This window comes from Rosa rugosa, chromosome 3 (genome assembly GCF_958449725.1).
Source record: "Rosa rugosa chromosome 3, drRosRugo1.1, whole genome shotgun sequence".
Classification (NCBI taxonomy): Eukaryota; Viridiplantae; Streptophyta; class Magnoliopsida; order Rosales; family Rosaceae; genus Rosa; species Rosa rugosa.
The window spans coordinates 55678468-55697483 of NC_084822.1; the positions used below are offsets into that span (position 1 = coordinate 55678468).

At 38.4% G+C, this 19016-nt stretch overlaps 4 protein-coding genes across 8 annotated transcripts; all 4 read left to right on the forward strand.

Annotated features, from left to right (window-relative positions):
- Window positions 1–137: 137 nt before the first annotated feature.
- LOC133740190 (B3 domain-containing protein Os06g0194400-like) lies at window positions 138–3376 on the forward strand. 4 transcript variants are annotated; one of them, XM_062168110.1, is made up of 6 exons: window positions 138–811; window positions 877–972; window positions 1055–1249; window positions 1690–1896; window positions 2249–2320; window positions 3118–3376. In XM_062168110.1, exons 1-5 carry the CDS (start codon window positions 677–679, stop codon window positions 2276–2278), a joined length of 663 nt encoding a protein of 220 aa, XP_062024094.1. In that variant the 5' UTR covers window positions 138–676; the 3' UTR covers window positions 2279–2320; window positions 3118–3376. The 4 variants fall into 4 exon arrangements, 2 of the variants coding, with proteins under 2 accessions (XP_062024094.1, XP_062024096.1); XM_062168112.1 differs by having other exon boundaries at window positions 2249–2310; XR_009861066.1 differs by having other exon boundaries at window positions 1690–2320.
- Window positions 3377–3877: 501 nt separating this feature from the next.
- LOC133740338 (B3 domain-containing protein At5g42700) lies at window positions 3878–6889 on the forward strand. 2 transcript variants are annotated; one of them, XM_062168279.1, is made up of 6 exons: window positions 3878–4190; window positions 4275–4376; window positions 4478–4684; window positions 5111–5317; window positions 5695–5766; window positions 6609–6889. In XM_062168279.1, exons 1-5 carry the CDS (start codon window positions 4053–4055, stop codon window positions 5725–5727), a joined length of 687 nt encoding a protein of 228 aa, XP_062024263.1. In that variant the 5' UTR covers window positions 3878–4052; the 3' UTR covers window positions 5728–5766; window positions 6609–6889. The 2 variants fall into 2 exon arrangements, with proteins under 2 accessions (XP_062024263.1, XP_062024262.1); XM_062168278.1 differs by having other exon boundaries at window positions 3879–4190; window positions 6542–6888.
- Window positions 6890–9179: 2290 nt separating this feature from the next.
- On the forward strand, window positions 9180–13399 carry LOC133738478 (probable protein phosphatase 2C 12). Its single transcript, XM_062166035.1, has 10 exons — window positions 9180–9398; window positions 9654–9943; window positions 10496–10667; window positions 10915–11068; window positions 11169–11232; window positions 11356–11463; window positions 11662–11787; window positions 11968–12203; window positions 12431–12636; window positions 12765–13399. The coding sequence occupies exons 2-10, from the start codon at window positions 9743–9745 to the stop codon at window positions 12788–12790; spliced, it is 1293 nt and encodes a 430-aa protein (XP_062022019.1). The 5' UTR covers window positions 9180–9398; window positions 9654–9742; the 3' UTR covers window positions 12791–13399.
- A 2193-nt stretch (window positions 13400–15592) lies between these two features.
- Window positions 15593–16944, forward strand: LOC133740054 (BRI1 kinase inhibitor 1). The gene has a single exon (XM_062167904.1). The coding sequence runs from the start codon at window positions 15838–15840 to the stop codon at window positions 16783–16785; it is 948 nt and encodes a 315-aa protein (XP_062023888.1). The 5' UTR covers window positions 15593–15837; the 3' UTR covers window positions 16786–16944.
- The last annotated feature ends 2072 nt before the right edge of the window (window positions 16945–19016 follow it).

Sequence of the window (19016 nt, forward strand, 5' to 3'; positions counted from 1 at the left end):
TCCAAAAGAAAATGCTTGGCACAATCATTCGCAATTGCTTATGTGTGCACGAACGATTTTGAACTGTCTATTAAAAGCTTATCTGACTGGTATGTGTTTCACCAGGTTTTACAAGTTCAGATTATACTAAACAAGCGTTTAGTATAACTATCAAGTGACATTAAGCGTTTCTGGATTCTGTATGCAATAAATAAGCTTATATTCATTTCTTTCGACATCATGAGACTTGATCAATGAATTAACTTGGGTCTTTGAATGATTCATGTACCAAGGATAGTTTACGCTCCGGAGGTAAATCAATAGTTAGAGTTTAACCGATCCATTTTCCGAGATTGTGTGCAGAATGAGACAGTAACCTTGAGTGATGCCGATATTCAATTTCGGATTCACAACTGCCAAGTTCCAACTGATGAGTCTTGTGATTTCTATCTATCTATGGCAACAATGGTAAAATTCGAAAGTTTTTGAATTTGAACCCTTGGATCATCGGATTTGACGCCTATTATTATAAAACTAATTGATCAAAATCAAAAGTATACACAGAGTCCTTTTAGATTTTCAATTCCCACCTTTTTCTCTTCCCATCCCATCCTAGCAGTCTAGCACAGAAAGAACCACCACGGCACCCTAAAAAAAGTTCAGAACTTTTTGTTTGGTTCTCTGGAAAAAAATAGCCATGGCCAAGCCAAAAACATCCTACGAGGAAACCCGAAAGCAGAGAATGGAAGAAAACAGGAAGAGAATGGAAGCCCTCAATCTGCCTCAGCTGGCTCAGGCTTTTCGAACCTCTTCGTCTCCCAAACCTTCTCCGGTAAGCCTAAACCCTTTATTGCCTCATTGTCTCTGTAAAGACAGCTCATTCTCTGAATTTCTCAGATGAAGCGCCAGAAGCCTCGTAAAGTGGAGAAGCAGATTGTTGAGGTGAGGAGATCGGCTCGCGTTGCAAGGCAGCCTACCCCTGTTTACAGAGAAGTGAGTCAATTTTTCAGCTCATAATTTGTTTCTGTGCAAAAAAAGGTGCAATCTTTGAGGAGTTTTATGTGATTTCTGACAGGTTGAGGTGAAGGTACCAAGAAGCTATGGGAGGATTTCTAAGCATAGGGATTTGTCCAACCGGGTATATGCTAGTGAGTACGCCAGAGCTGAGGCAACCGAGAAAGCTGAGGAATTGGAGTCGCGCTTGGGATCCGATTACCCGACCTTTGTGAAACCAATGCTCCAATCCCATGTCACTGGTGGATTCTGGCTGGTAAAAGATTTGCTTTATATGAGAACTATATCACTTGTCCATTGTTTGTTTGTGCTTTATTGTTCTGGTATGGCATTGCTAGTATAAAAGCGCACATGTTTTGAACACCATAATCCCATACATAAGTACTCCAAGACCAATTTATTCTTGCTAGAATATATGTGTTTCTAGTTGTCAGAATTGAAATTGAGAACTTCGTGTTTCTAGAGGAATTGGCCATCACATTTTTTTTTTCCGGTCATAGTTACTGCAAAGTTATGGCATATAATCTGTGATTTGGGACCAACTATTGTCTTAGACTGGTGACTAATGAGACTTAAAATCATGTGTGTGACCATTCTCTGGGCATTATGCTGTTTCAAAGTGTGTATACAGCAACAATCAATTTGATTCACCACTAGAGGAATGCTTCTAAGTATTCTGTCTGATTTCTGAAACAGGGTCTTCCACTCCCTTTCTGCAGGAAGTACCTCCCCAAACGCGATGCAGCTGTGATGCTGGTAGATGAAGAAGGTGAGGAGTACCCGATTGTATACTTGGGGAACAAAAATGGACTTAGCGGTGGATGGAGAGGATTTTCGATTGCCCATGAGTTGGTGGACGGTGATGCATTGGTATTTCAGTTAATCAAGCCTACGACATTCAAGGTGATGACTTTTAAACTCTGTTTTGAGGACTCAGGGAATACATGAGAAACTCGTAAAACCCCATACTCGAGGACTGGTATATTAGATTATTAGAATAGACTCAATAGAGTCAATAGACCAGGTAGTACTTACTTGACTATAATTAAGGACTACTTACAAGTTTCTTGATTTAGTTCAAATGTAAGAGGGTTCTCTTTTTAAGCAATAACATGCTGTGGAAGGGAATGGTGAAAACAAATATAGTCTCTTCCGTAGATACAGATGATTCCAACTAGATAAGTGCCTTATTCTTCTTTCTTGTCCAGCCTAAATGTTTTGTCTTTAATATACTGTTTTTCTGTTACCATTTCAGGTGTACATCATAAGGGTAGAAAGCTCTTAAAGAGTTCAACAAGCTCTAAACTCATGAGTTAGGTCAGTTGAGGTAATTGTAGAGGTTAAATTTACTTAATTATTGCATCTTTTTTGTAATTTTCAGTATGTTCATTGATGATTAAATCTCAATCTTTGATTCTGATTCTGTCACTACTCATACTAATGAATTTTCCTACTATTTGTACTGCAATTTTTACCCACTTACTTAGTCGTGCATTCACTCTTCTCTTATGCATTCCAAATTCTATATGAGATGTTGTTACAGACTCTATTGATACTCTATCAGTCTCTTGGTTTGCTCTGCTGTGAGAGTTAGATAGGTTTATGGGGGATTATGGCAGTTGATCACAATTAGTAAGAACGAAAATTCATAGAAGAGTAGTAAAACTTTTATGATATATCTAGAAGTTATAAAGATGATTCAGAATATGTGCTCAATGAGGGATAGTAACTCTTTTAAGGAATATCCTTTTTAAAGTAACATGGGATATATCAAATTCAACTTTTATCATGATTTGATGAAGATCTACTTATCCCATGATCACATCTGCTGTACGTATTTGTATGAAACTATGAAGTATGAACATAGATATTCCGACAAAGAAACAGTTTACTTTTACATGCAAAAGACTAGGAATGTGCCTGTGTTTATATAGAATATATGTGTTCCAAAATGCTTGAGTTGCCTTCACCCGAGTGAATGAATTCACGGTTAATGTCTTTCAGTAATCCAAAAGTAGCCAATTTTGGCTTGAAATTCTTCTTCATTGCCTGCCTATGCGACTTGGTAGCTTTTCCGAGTTCATATTCTTAGCAATTCTCACTCGAGCTTTTTGCTTGTTGCAGGTTAAAATGTTTTGGAATGGACTATCCAAGTGCAATAGATCTTCATTTGCCCCTAGACAATATTTTTTGTATACTAGAGATCACCAAATGTTATTCGGGCTCTCTGTAATTTTTCTGATGAGGTGATCATATTCGGATGTCCATGGTGTCTAAAGACATGAACACAGAACTTCATTTGGATGCACTGTCTAGAGAAGATCATCTATAGATATCAATTTTAATGTGTTTTGAGTTCATTTTCTTTGAATTTTAATCTATCGGGAATGAATTCGTAATTGTTTTTATATCAATGTTGAGTCATCATCTCCTTAATTATATATAAGATTTATTAAAATAAAATATTTATATTTATGACACAATTACTTAAATAAAATGAAGATGAGATGGATATAAATGAGCTCTCCTTCACGGAGTGGAAGAACCTAGTAACATTTGATAACTTTTTATGTGATAACTATTTGCATTCCGATTCACTTTGTGTTAGTTGATGTTATGTATCATAATCGTATTCATCATTGCCAAATTCATTCATAGTAAACATGAAGTAATCCCTCCTTCCTAAACCAAACGCTTTAATCTCGTTCTAAATTACTTCATTACTGACGAGATTAAAGCAATGGGCGGTAAAATTTGAATTTAAACCCTTGATTTAACGCTGATTTGATGGAAGTCCATTCCCCCAACTCACAAACAATAAATAAATCACCCCTGACCAATGAGCTTCCGAGCTGTGACCCAACCGCGGGTGATGCGCCACTTACTCTATGAGGTGGGAACCCAACGGTCGACTGGCCTAGGGTCTTCTCTATTAAACCCTCCATCTTGTACCCACTGAGAGAGAGAGAGTCACTCTCGATCATCTTCATTTGTTCCCCAATCGTAAAAAACCAAACCCTAAATTTCAAAAACAGAGACCCAAACTGTGAGAATCGTCCATGGCTAAACCCAAGACAGTATCATACGAGGAGAGTCGCAAGCAGAGGTTGGAGGAAAACAGGAAGAGAATGGAGGCACTCAATCTGCCTCAGCTTTCTCTCGCTCTTAAAACCTCTTCCTCTCCCAAATCCTCCCCTGTAAAGCCCCTAATTTCCTCTGCGCATTTTTTGTTTGTTTGGGTGTGTGAAATGAGCTCACTTTGACTTCTGTTTGATTGTCAGATGAAGCGAACCCCCAAGCCCAAGGCCGAGAAGCAGATGGTTGTGGTGAGGAGGTCCTCTCGCGTCGCAAATCTACCTTCGCCTCCTGTCTACAAAGAAACGGTCTTCATCATTTTACCTCTACTCTGTTTATACTTCCCCTTTTCTTTTTTTTTAATGGTGGATTTTTGTTCAAAAAGAGTTTCAATGTTTTGCGATTACAGGAAGTTGTTGAGCGAGTTATGATACCGAGAAGGTATTCTGGTTCTACTTCTAAGCATAGGGATCTGTCGAATCGGGTGTATGCTTCTTATGAAGATAGAATGGATGCTATGGCGAAAGCTGAGAAATTGGAGTCGGATTTGGGGTCTGATTACCCGACTCTTGTGAAAACAATGCTCCAATCACATGTCACTGGTGGATTTTGGCTGGTAAGGATCAAGGAATGTGCTTACTGTGTCATCTTTTAATTGAATGTTTCATCTGTTTTTTTTATCAAAATAATAGTTATATGTTTAGATAACCATGATGACCAATTTACTATATAGTCGATGTACGTTATTTGGGTTTTGAAAGTTCGTACTGTGTTTCTAGGGGAATGGTTTTTGTTATATTTTTGATGATTAACCCTGTGGTAGTTGTCAGTTAACTGGAAGTTATGGCACAGAATTTGTGTTCTGAAGAATGATTCTACCTAAAATAGACCCTATCATGGGGTCTTAGAATAAGTTGGCTTTACTTACTCATCATCTATCCAATATGCTGCTTCATGTTGTGTATGAGGGAACAACCAACCGGATTCACCAGTAGCCTGATGCTTGTAAATGTTGTATCTAAATTTCTCTTTTTGGCAACAGGGTCTTCAAGTCCAGTTCTGCAAGGATTATCTTTCAAAGAAAGATGAAGTTATGACATTGGTAGACGAAGATGGTAATGAGTACGAGACTATTTACTTGGCCCGGAAGACAGGACTAAGTGGTGGATGGAAAGGATTTGCAGTTGCTCATGATTTGGTGGATGGGGATGCAGTGGTCTTTCAATTAATCAAGCCTACAACAATGAAGGTGATTTATTATCACATTTTGATGATAGAGGATACACTAAAACCCTTTAAAGTATAAGACAGATATAGTATACTGGTGGATTATGATAAGGAGTCGTTTTGAGTTTATAATATCATTTCCATGATGAATAGTTTGTTGACCCAAAACAAGTTTCTTGACAAATCTACATAAAACTCTAGTAATTTTCCCTTCATATAGTCAAATGAAGGCATAAAATAGTGTCTGCGGCAATCGTTTATTGTATCTGTAGATACCATTTATTCCAACTATTTAAGTAACCCACAAAGTATTTGCTGCATCTATTTTGACCATTCTGTTCTTTGTTTACAGATTTGAATTTTAATATCTCATTTGATGTACTTTTATTATATTTTCAGGTGTACATTATAAGGGTGGAAAGAAAGGCCTGAACAGTATTATGCTAACTCTAATGCAGTCCGATCGATTAGGTATTCTTTTCTTCCAGGAGTTCAATTTTCTTATTTCATCTCATATCCATTGCTTTTTCAACATATACATTGTTAATGAATTAGCAATGTTCTGATTTGATTTATTCTATTCCTCATCATCTAATTCAGCAATGACATTTTCTATGAATTGACCTATACAAAAGACAGTGTATCACATTCTATTAGAATTCTGTCAAGCACATGGTTTGCTCAGCTTTACGATTCATATAGGTTAGTTAATCAAATCAAACAGAAAGTAACTAGTAACTCATAATTCTCAATAGAGAAACTTTCTTTCTTTTTTTGTTAAATAAATAGCATATCAGCTGCTTGGGGACCAGATTTGGTCTCAGAATTACTCAGCCATGAAGATCTGCATATGCCATGATCATAATAAAAAACAAATGTCTTTGTATGAAACACATATGTAAGGGGTGATTACGTACTGTACTGTCTGTACACATATATATACAAAACACCACAAATGAGGGCACAGGGGTATCTGTTTGTATACAAACCATGTGGCTCCTAATGTCTTGGCTGACATACTGGCATGCAAGTGTACGAAGTCACTTCCCCTTCATGTAAATGAACAATTCATGGCCTTCATAATCCAAAATAGGCTTATTTTGTCTTCGACTGGCAGCTTTCTAAGCAATTTTTATCCCAAAGACATTGAAGTCATTACATTAATCTAAAATCTTTAATTCTCTGAATCGAATCCTTCCTCACAACCCCCCCCCCCCCCCCCCCCCCCCCTTTCTCACTTTTGCAGGTTAAAAACTTTTGGAATAGCTTTTATATCCATTTTGATGCAGTGAATGACCCTTTATTTGCTGCAGGAGAAGTAGCAAGTTGTACCATTCATGTTCTGTGAAGATTTCTAGTTTTAGGAGACACATAGAGATGTCTATTGTTTCTTAAAGAGACATATATGTATGAACCTTTGAGCAAATTTGAATGGATGGCAGCTCTTCTTATCTCTCGCCCTCTTCGATTTTATATATAAAATTGCTATTTATGCAGATATTGATGGAGAAAGACAGCTACATTGCATGTTGTTTGGGATGTAAGTGTAAAAATAGATTGAATATATCCATCTGTTATGGGCATGTGCGTCTCATAGCCTCAAACTAGCCAGTAGGCATGACAAATGGCTTTCAATATGAAGCAATTGACTAACTTCGAGATTAATTTTTATCATTTTTCTTCTTCTCTTTCACCACTTTTTTTTTTTTTTTGGTAATTTTCTTTTTTAACATGGGGAAGCAAGTGAGCTGTTTTGGTTGTGGTTGAAGGTGTCCGTATTTAATACCAAATCCTGTGGTACAAATAGACTGTTGCTTGGCAAGGTTGAGCTTTTCCAGCTTGCAAAAGCGATTTATTAGAACATGCTTCTGCGTCTGGCTTTTCGCCCTGGAACACGTTTGCATGAGCTTCGATCCTCTGCGGCGCTCAGTATCATAAGCCAGTGAGCCGGTCGATCTAGGAGCCGATCGAGCCGTGTTCCATGACTTATTTCACGCGGAATAGTCTTTCAACCATTTACACAGACGCGCCATTTCCGTTTCTGTGACTACACGCGGAATAATTGACGCGCATTTGCTGCACAAGAAAATAGCTCACTGGATTGGAGATAACTGGCGCCGAGAATTCCGGACACTCCAGGTGGAGGTCAAGGGGTTAGGTTGGAAGCAGGAAATTGGGCCCCCTGGGTCCAGGCCCAAGATCCCACACTTAATTTTAATCATAGTCTGCATAATCCAACTAGGCGACATAAAAGGAAGCAATTATTGAACATCATAATCCTGATCTCTTTATCTCAATCAGGAAGTCCTAACCAGCATTTGGATTAGTGGTAAGAAAGACAATCAAGGGAGTATCAGTGCACCGAATGTGCACTTAGAGCAAGTCCACCCGTAGTCAAGAAATGTCAAGGTCGAGAAGTCAAGAATTCGACCGGTCAAGTTACTATTCACTGCCACTGGACATGGGTTTGCACCCGTTGTTTTTCTTGCCCGGTGACCACTTTTCAGTCTTTCACTGTTCACGCTACTGTTCACGCAAAAATACTGTTCATCAGTGGTATTTAAATGCAAAGCCTCCAATGGTTCTCTTCCACGTGGTCTGCAGCTGCCGGCCCAAAGGATGTCGCTACGCGACAAGCGCGTTGCTGCAGTCGTTCAGCAGTTGCGGCGCCACGCGTCAAGCTGCTGTCCCTCACTTCCCAAGCAGGCGCGTCTCCTTCTCCCCTGTGTTGCTGACGTCCCCCACGTTGTGTTTGTAGCCTTCCTTCTCCATGAGCTCGTCTCTTTCTTGCCTGGGCATGAAAATAGTCATTCCCATGACTATTTTCTTGGCTGTAGTCAGGAAGGAGTGATTCTTGCCCAGTCAAGCTTCCACCGGTGGAAGAGAAGATTTTGCAAAGAAAGTCACCTAATCAGCTTTTTCATGACTATAACCAGGCAAGGGCAAACCAGTGCACTTGCTCTTAGCTACTTACACTAATAAGAAATTATAACAATTTAAAATTATATATTTATTTTTAATTATCAAATTCACTTGTCTCTTACCGTCTTTTAGGAACTATATCTAAGTGAGCAATTCTTAGTTGTAAGGTTTTTTTTGTTTTTTTTTTATGGAGGTTTTGATTTCAAATTTACATCGCCGCTTTCGTTAAAGGATCAAAATTTCTTCGTTATCCAATACAAGTAAATTAATTTATGTTTAACATCATCATCTGTCGCTTCCATGGTTGTCTTTTCTAAAAATGAATTATCTCTAAAAACAGACAAGTTATAACTAAAAAACAACCATTTATGACAATAAACGCTAAACTAAGCGTTACTAACATGAATTGAAAGGTAAAGCAAAAAAGAAAAACTATATATGAAGATGATTTGTACTTGCATGTCTATCGTGTGTGAGGGGTTTATGTGGTGACCTGGGTCCAGATTCTCTACATCGAGGCCTCCTCGTTGCTTCCCTCAAATAACCGGCGCCAGCCAGCCAACCAATAATTTAGATTCCCAATTAAAAACCCGATCCTCGATCAATTCATCTTAATTAGTTTTAACCCTGATTTGTCTTAATTTTTTTTGGCAAATAACCCTGATTTGTCTTAATTTGGTGGGGTCGCCCCACATCAGATTCCTTATCAATCAAAAGACGTCCAGTGGGACCCACTCCTTCCCCCTTCTTGTGGCCCGCCAGAGAATTTGAGATCCACCAAGTCATCACTTGACTCTTGCGCGCAAATCACACAAGTCAAACGGCTCGGAAAACCGCGTTAAACGGCTCGTCGGGGTAGCGCCGAATAATGTAGCCCCAAAAAAAACGGTGCATTTCTCTTCCACGTCAGCGCCAGTGAGTTTGTTTCCTTCAATTTTTTTAGTAATTTTATTAGAAAGGAAAGGAAAAGGAGAAGAACAGCTTCATTTGCGCTTTTCTCTCATATTCTTCTATTCGCTCTCCTTTTTCTCTCTTTGGCTTTGTAGAGAATGGAATTTTCGCATCGGCGCTCTCGATCGGACCAATCAACCGTCGTATTCGCCGTGCCGCTCTTTCATCCTCTTCGCGCCTAAACCGCCATTGCTCTTCCGCTATCGTTCTCTCTCTCTCTATCTCTAACAGTAATTTTTTCTCTTTCATTTCTCGGATTCGTGTTCAATATCCGCATTGCGATTCGTTATTCCTGTTCCTTTTTTTTTGCTGCTGCTGCATCTTTTTCATTGTTAATAATATCACTCATTTTCGTAAGCCCTCCGTTTCCGTCAAAGATCTCTTTAATTGTGGCCGTCCTAGCGTTTTTTTTATGCGTAGGAATGCGATTTGGGAGAGAGGAAACGGTGCGTTTTGTTGAGGTTGTTATTGTTTTTGTTTTGCAGGATTTGGATTTGGATTTGGTTTTGGTTTGAGAATCGGGCATGGAGGATTAGAGTTGGGAGGAGAGGCTGTGTTATTAGGGGTGAGAACAATGTCCAACAGGAGTGATAATCATCAGACGGTCCCGCTTTCGGTGTTGCTAAAGCGAGAATTAGCCAATGAGAAGATTGAGAGGCCCGAGATTATATACGGTCAGGCCAGTCAGAGCAAGAAAGGGGAGGATTTCACTATGGTAAAGACGGATTGTCAAAGAGTTGTGGGAGATGGAGTTTCTACCTATTCAGTTTTCGCGGTATATTTTTCTTTGTTTCCTCTCTCCTTCATTTGTGTGTTTTGGTTGCATTGACAAAATGGTGAATGGGCTATCTAGGGGATAAAAAGCTTAGAGTCACCTAGTTTTGGTTCATGTTTTTGACATGCTCTTTCGCTATTTGCATAATTTCACAAGCATTGGACTATTTAATTGATAGCCATGGTGGTGGGACTATAAGCATCCAACTATGTTGTTGATAGCCGTGGTGGTTAGAGTAGCCATGAGTGCAGGGCTGGGGGAATCATGCTGGGAATTTCAGACTTGTGATCGTCTTTATTAAATAACCAAGTACTTCTAAGCGTTATGATTGTCAGGTCTGCCAACCCAATAATATTTTGCTAGATCTTGTAACTTGCTAAATTTTATTGCTTATTTCTCCATTTTATCCAACGCTTGGAGCTCTTATGTATTTCTATTTTCAATTTTTACCTGCTTATGGAAACCATTATTGAAGCATTTTTAAATATATGGGATTATATTTTCTGCTCAAGTAATTATTTTAGATCATTCTTACTGGACTATGTCTTGCAGCTATTTGACGGGCATAACGGGTCTGCAGCCGCTTTATACTCCAAGGAAGCTCTTCTAAACAATATTTTAGCTGCTATCCCCACAGATCTTAACAGAGATGAATGGATTGCAGCTTTGCCAAGGTCGTTGGTAGCAGGCTTTGTCAAGACAGACAAAGATTTCCAAGAGAGAGGTATCTATCACACTACTGATCTTGATAAGAATAAAAGATATGCCTCACTGTACCTTAAGCTTGTCCAAGTCGTCGTGTTTTTTCTTGTAATACAATTCTGCCAAAACGTCTATATGGGGTTTGTTCGGAGAGTTGAGAAACTGGGTTGTTATTTTAACCCATGTATGCCATTATAAGAGCCAAGAGTTATTGATTCTGGTTCCTGTTGCGTGCATGATATTTATACATTGTTACTGCCATCTTTCAGCTCAAACGTCAGGAACCACTGTCACCTTTGTAATTATAGAGGGATGGGTAATATCTGTTGCATCGGTTGGCGATTCTCGTTGCATAGTTGAACCTGCTGAAGGTGGAGTTTATTATTTATCAGCAGATCATAGGCTTGAATGCAGCGAAGACGAGTAAGCTTTTCTTAGAATGTGTTTTTGTGACTCAGTTACCGATTGATATCTTTTATTAACACCGTTCTGTTTTTTTTTTTTTTAAACTAAACTTGAACAGGAGGATGCGTATCACTTCAAGTGGCGGTGAGGTTGGTCGGCTGAATACTGGCGGTGGGGCAGAGGTAAATTTTCTTTGTCTTAAGATTATTATTTTGACATTGTGGTGCATTTTTCAAATAGAAGGTTTTGTGTAAATAACTAAATACAAACGAATTAACTTACATGATTATGTTTATTTCATGCAGATTGGTCCCTTGAGGTGTTGGCCTGGTGGTTTGTGTCTTTCAAGATCCATTGGGGATATGGACGTAGGCGAGTTCATTGTTCCTGTTCCTTATGTAAAGCAAATGAAGGTGTTTTTCTATCTCCTGCCAGTTCCAATATTCAGTGTCTATGATTTAGATTCCATATTCATGTTTTCTTTTTTGATTTTCCAGATGTTTTAACATTTATTAATCCCTTTATTATGATTATTGGAAATAATTACCGCGCAGTGTGAAACTATTTTAAGGGACAATTTGTATTTATTTTATTCATTTCTTTTGTTGCAGTTGTCTACTGCAGGTGGTAGGGTAATCATATCAAGTGATGGTGTATGGGATGCTCTGTCCGCAGAAGAAGCTCTTGACTGTTGTCGTGGGATGCCACCGGATGCTGCAGCTGCCCAAGTAGTCAAGGTACGGTAATATTTGTAAATTTCAGTTTGCTCTTTGTTATGTTATGTGTTATATAGTTTGTAGATTTTGTCCCTTGACCTAAACATATATAGATGCTTTTTTCCCACACGCTCTTGCTGTGAGTGCTCTTGCATAGAAGTGATAGAACTATGTCTTACACATTTTATTTTCTAATTCCAGGATGCTGTTGGGGCAAAGGGACTTCGGGATGATACAACCTGTATTGTGATTGACATTTTACCACAGGAGAAGCCAGCGGCTCCATTGCCGCCACCAAAGAGGCAAGGAAAAGGAGTTTTTAAGTCCATGTTTAAGAAAAAGCCTAATGAATCATCTTCTACTGTTGAAAAAGAATATCTTGAGCCTGACACGGTGGAGGAAATATTTGAGGAAGGTTCTGCTTCTCTTTCCGAAAGGTTTGTGTTAAAAAACCCATCTTTGTTGCGGTACTTTTTTTTTTTATTCCTGGACTAGGCATCATGTGGCAAGTTTTTATTTGCTTTTCTTTACTTCATTTGCATGTTATTTATTTGGTAGCTGTGGATCTGTGTTTATTGGGATTGTTTCGTTACGCGTGGAACTTTCTATAGTGAGAGTTTCTGCAGGTTTGCTGGATTTTGACTAGATCATTTTGTGAATTCAGGTTAGATTCAAAGTACCCACTCTGCAACATGTTTAAGCTCTTTATGTGTGCTGTTTGTCAAGTTGAAATCAAACCAGGGGAGGGTATTTCTATACACTCCGGGTCATCCTCTAACCCAGAAAAAGTGCGACCTTGGGATGGCCCCTTCCTTTGTACTAGTTGCCAAGAGAAGAAAGAGGCTATGGAAGGGAAAAGACCATCAGGAAGTATGAAAACCTTCCCATATCTTACGTTTTTATTTTTTTTCATGGTTGTTTGTTCTTATTATTTTTATTTTCTTATCTTAATTAAAAGGAAAGTGTCCTTCAATTCATCTGTGTTATGTTTCTTGCAGATCGGCGTGACAGCGATAGTGATTAGCCAACCCTCTTCACCTTTTATTTGCAGTTTGAGAGCACTAACAATTACTTGGAAGTTGTTCATGAGTGGGAACGTGGTGCTTCTCTCGATACTAGTTCCCTTCAACTTCTCATGGGAATTTACACAACACGATCCATTTGGGCACCCAACTTAGGAACCTATGTGGATCTCTCTCATTTTTTTATGTTTCAAGTCAGAAGATTCCAGTTAGAGCTTTCATTAAGATCTGTTTTCTGACTTCAGAGTGACGTAAACAGTGACTGCTTCCCTTAAAATGGGTTGTGAAGGGGCTGGATGAATTTGCTTGTGCATGACAATGCATCGGAGGTAATTTTTTCTCTGGATTCATACCCTTCTATTTTACAGAGCTAACAATGAATGACAGCACGCTTCAATGTAATATTATAATATAGGTGAAATTGATGAGACCAAAGACAGATTCATCACACATTAGGAAAAAATCCCCTCTTGTCAGCTTTTCTGTATGAATTTGTTCTAATAGTTATCCTTCCTGGACAATTAGGGAAGGTAACTCTAATAGAAAGATTGACATTTATTTTTTTATTTTTCTTTTCTTTAATTTAAGAAATTTGTCTATCCTTTCTTTTATTTGGATGTCTTTTTTCTTTTATGTGAGAATTTGGTACTTCAGTTCCATTACTGCATAGTTGTCTGATTATCTATTTACTGCTTCAACTATTCATGCCATTTATTATCCAATTGCTAAAACGGTTGCTGTAATTGTACGTTATAAATGAAAGAAAAGGGCGTCATTTGCCATTATTTGACTTGGCTGTGTGCTATTGAATCTATGTTGTACCATTATCTATATTTTTTGCTTCTAAAGGTTTCACTTATTTGTTATCATATGATTAAGGCCGGCTTTAAATATGACTTTGAAGGAGTATACATCTGAGCTTTGCTAGTTTGCTAACTGTACTTTCTCTTTTACTATAGCAACTCCTTTTTTGTTAGAGCTATAGTCCCTCACAAGTAGATTTGATTTTAGGTTGGTTCCTGTTAAATTGCTTTTATAGTATAGGTGGGTCTTTCACCTGGTAATAGCTTTAATGTTTTGAAAATTGTGTTGGGGATAGGAGAAACCCCAAAACCTGAAGTGTTTGGTAATGGCATCTTGAGCTTTTAGTTGATTGTAGCGAAAGAAAGCTCTTATGTATTGTTTAGGACTGATCAAACAGAAACCATTCACAAACCCTCACAAGCTGGCTTCTGTTTGTTACCCCTTCATCTTTTTTTGCTTGTATTCCTATTAGTCTTGGAAGATCAAATAAGAATATGAGTGGCTACTGGCAAAAGCATAAAGGGGGAAACTTTCATAAGATCTGCATATGGTCTGTGAGTGCGAAATCTTTGTTTTATGCCATGTTTCCTTGTTGCTGTTTCTTCTATTCTTATCCTTATGAGAAATTAGAATAAGTTTTTTGAATGGTTAAGTGATGAGAATGAATCAGTCGCAGCCACAATAATGCTTGCATGATTGAGATGTCGACCTTAACTATACGAACAAAATTCCTCTACTATGGATGTTGATCAAGGACCACTGTGCGCACGTGTGTACGGGTCTACCATCCTGCACCTAACTTTAAAATTTTGTTTATCACTATTATTTCGTTCGTTGTCATCGTGTTCTGTGTGTTCTGTGTTCTGTGTTCTGTGTTCATCCCCCTATGATCTATTAGGACTCCTCTATATGTTCTATTAGGACCTGTGATTTCTCTCTCGCTTGACTTACATTTCTCTCTCGCTTGACTTACATTTCTCTCAGAGTGATTGATGGGTTGAACCATATATTGGTCCCCAGGTCTCATGGTTAATGATCCTTTTTGACGGAATATCAATATAGGTCCCCCACCTCCTCTCTGACATTTAACAATCAATCATTTGAATTTAATTTTGGACAATATGTGTGTACATGGGAAGCTCTAATATAAGTATTGTATACCGCGTTCCTCTCGCCACTTTCGCAGTTAGCAATATGCACAAAGATTACGTGTATCAGTGTCCCGTGGAGAATTGACTTGTTTTAAATTGTTCTGTAGAGATTTAGAATAAAAATCTCGAGTGGAAATAGACAACTAAGATTACGATATGAGCCCGTGATAGTGGTCAAGAAGAAAGAAATATATACACATCGTTGAATTGTTGCTTGGTTTGAAATCTTATCTCCTCGATCAAAACTATCCTTGTTCATCCTCAACTTCCACAAGTGACGTCTGACCTCGTATGCCACGTTACAGGTTTTCCCCAGTCACCATACATAAACTAAAACCATAAACATTCACCAAAAAAAAAAAAAAAACTATAACCATAAACAACACCACCTTGTCCGCTGTGGTTTGGGTGCGCATAGAAATAATATACATAACCAAGAGAGGTAGGAGGAGCAGAAATAAGTGGCTGCTGGTTATGGGTTATAATACAATTCAAAGATTCCTTCTTTGATTTGATTTATGGGTTCAATGTGTACGTGAACATGACCTAGCTTGGTCTTTGGGGACCCTTTCCCTCCTGGCAAAAGAATCAAATACAAAGACACATACCCATTACCCAAAACCAAGTCCTTGCCTCGCCAATCCCATCTACCTTTTTTGGGGCAAATTTGGATCTTTGTGGCCTCATTTCCCAAATGGCCAAATCTCTCCTCTCCTCTCCCAGTAGCAGTAGCTGTTAGATTTTGACAAGGACCCACCACCCTACATCATCAATACAGCTAAATTTTTCATTTCATTCCAAATTTCCACAGTGTCATTGGCCACCACAACCTTCCTCTATCATCCATCTTCTTTATCTAATATTAATAATGCATGGCAATAAAGCTTTGTTGCTTGCACTAGTGTCATGTGGCAATTTCTCATAACAAGACATTTGAAACCCAACTGCAGCTAGTACTCTCTTTCTCCACTGCTTCCTCATCCCCTTATCTCTCTCTCTCTCTCTCTCTGCCCAACCCCAAAAGCCAAAGACCTCAGATTATAATAAGTGAGTGAGAAAGAATCAGAAACTGGGTTCTGATCCTTGATTGAGTTATGGACAACCATCTGCTTGAAAAGACCAGAGAAAAAGCTGCAGGCAACAACATGCTTCAAGAAAAGCCACAGTCACCGGTTACAGCCTCACCACCCTCAGCTTCCTCTTCTCCTTCTCATGAATTCTCCTTCACAGTCTCTCTTCATCACTCTTCTTCCACATCAATCCCTGATCATAGTAAGAACAACAACAAAGCCAAAACTCCGCCTTCTTTCGCTATTGACTTGTCTCCTGCAGATGACATTTTCTTCCATGGCCATTTGCTTCCTTTGCAGTTCCTCTCTCACCTTCCTATCTCTCCTCGCTCCTCTACTAACTCCTTAGATAGCTTCACTCTTCCCATTAGAGACTTAGTAGACGATCAAGAACCAACCAAGGAAAGCAACAACTGTAGCACCAGCATTGGGAGCAACAACAACATCATCAACAAGAAGAAGAGCAACAGCAGCAGCAATATCCAAGAGAGCAAGAGCCGCAATGGCGAGACGAGGGGGAGAACCAAGTCCAAGTCCTTTTCGATTTTCGGGTTACCAAAAAGGCGAAAAGATTGCGAAGAGAGGGAGGACAAGGAGGGGAAGCACAAGAGGAAGATGAGGTTTGATGTGAGTAATATACTAAAGAGGTATGTGAGGATGGTCAGGCCCTTATTGTTCTTTAGAGGAAGAAAAGAGAATGTCCATTTTAGTAGGCAGCCTTATTCGTTTTCGGGTAATTTGAGCCCCAGAAATAAGCATCACTTGAGAGGAAGGAGAGGAGAGTTCTCAGCACCAGCATCAATGAGGACATCTCCAACAAATAGTGGGCTTCTTCTAGCAACTTCAGGAGCAACTACTCCTACTAATACCAGTGATAGTACCATGGAAGAGTTGCAAGCAGCAATTCAAGCCGCAATTGCTCATTGCAAGAATTCCATTGCCACAGAAGAGAAGATTAAATGCGTAGAGTAGTAGATACGGGAAAGTACCTGGGTAAATTATGTTGTAATTTTTTAACTATTGTTCATTTGCATATAAATTGGATTTCATATATAAAGAATGGTATATATGAGGATGTCTCAATGAGTTCGATCCAAAGCATTTTTCAATAGATTACTGCATTCAAAATGAGCTTTGATAGTGTGCGTCTTATGACTATCGAATGTTATATTTCAGAAAAGGCGATGAACAAGTAGGAATGATGATATACAAATACAAGAGAGTCAAATAATGATGACTCGTTCATAACCTAGGACGAAAGTCAGATCATCCGGATCTATCAATAACATGAGCTCACTAGTCTCCGATTGGGACTTCTATTTAGTACTTTCTTTTATTGTTTGAGCTTCGAGTGTTGCTCTTTCTTTTTACTTTAGTATCTCCCTCCGTCATAGTGGGAGTCTTCCGCCTTTTGTTCTTGATGCCCGAGGCGGCGGCGGTACCTAGTGGGCCCCGCCAATTTACCAGATTACATCCTCAGTCCCGTGAATCTGTGATATATATACTAGAGAAGATCCAATGCATCAAGTAACTCGATCATTATCAACAATCAGTAAAGGCAGCTGTTAGGAACAGCTTCATGTGGCAAGTTTTCTTTTTTTTCTTTTTCAAGTACCAAATGAGATTCTGTTTACAATTCCCATCAAGATTTTTCATCTTCCAAAGTTTTGGAAAAACCATACAATCATCAACCATACATGCATATGAGTATAAAATCATCGCACGATAAAGTAAATACACGAGGGAAAGAAAAGAAACAAATGAACTTTAGCACCGGCAGTAGCTAGTCCCCACAAAAAGAGGCAATGCATGAGAAAGAGCACGAACCCTTTTTCTAACAAAAGTGTGTGAAACATGAAGTGTAGGGGATGATGATATGAAAAATGGGATGGTGCCAATTGGACTTAAGCCAATGGTTTTTGTGGATCTAAAGAGATTGATGGCCTCAGAATCAAAATAAGAAAGTGACCAAGTACAATAATCATAAAAAGATAAGTTAGATAAGTTCAATAATGCAGAAGGTACTTGGTCTAGTTTGACACATCAAAGACATGATGAAGTCTATCAGGTGTTATAGTCTGTAATTGGAACCATGGTAGTTCGGTTAAGATGCGGTGGGCGAGTTACTAAATGATGACTAACTGTTTTTAAGGATTGTCTTTATGAATTTATGACTAATCTTTTTCTTTGTAGTCTTGTAGGTATAGAGGATCTAAAGAACATTATTTAAAATTTTCTAACGTAATTTCGTATTTTTCGTTTGTAATTCGATGAATAATTATATCTCTTTATTTTGTAATTTAGTTTAGATGTTGTTAAAAAGATGAGTCAAAACGGAAATTATTCAGCTATTTGCAATTATCATTCTCATTCTAATTTTATTTTTCAATCAGATTGAATTTGCTTGATAAGTACGAGTGCAAAAATCCAGGTTGAGTACTTGATACATTGTCTGGTTATAATGCTTTGACGACATTCACTATTCACAATCCCACAAAATCAAGATCCACATGATAGTGCTTTCGTTTTGTTCCTTTTCAGTCATTTAGGTATACCAAAATAAAAAATAAAAATAAAAATGGAGAGAGAGAGAGAGAGAGAGAGAGAGAGGACAACAACTTTCCAAATGGAAGATACATATAACACTATGGTGAGTGCACACTAGGACTCAAGCTCGTTGGTTTTGTGCTCTCTCAAGATTAGTGGCTTAGTGCTATTCTGATATAGGTTTCCAAAAGCATTGGAATTGACCATTACAACTCTACATGATTCGTTTTCCCAATCACCAAGGAAGACAACATAAAAGCTCATGTGTTGTTGGGCTCAAGGAGAGCTAAGGTATACTTTCATTTTAATCATGATCGATTAAGCCTCCATGTAAAACACAAATGCCAAAGAGGCTTTTTGTTTCTTTTGATATAAATCACAAAAAGTGAAAATTCTTCTATACACTGGCAGTGTAAGTAACTCAACATCTATTAAGTGATCGCAGTTCTTGATATTTGTTGTCAACATTTTTTTTAATAACAAAAATGAGTACTTGATATTATCCAACCGTCCATTTTTGTTGGTGCTCTGAATCTAATCTTTGTATTTTCTAGTTGGAAAATTTCCTGAACTTCTATGTTCTTGGATTAACCAATTCGGTTTCTTTCAAGTTTTAGAGTAAAGCACTAGCGTGATCATTTACGAAATTAAGTACA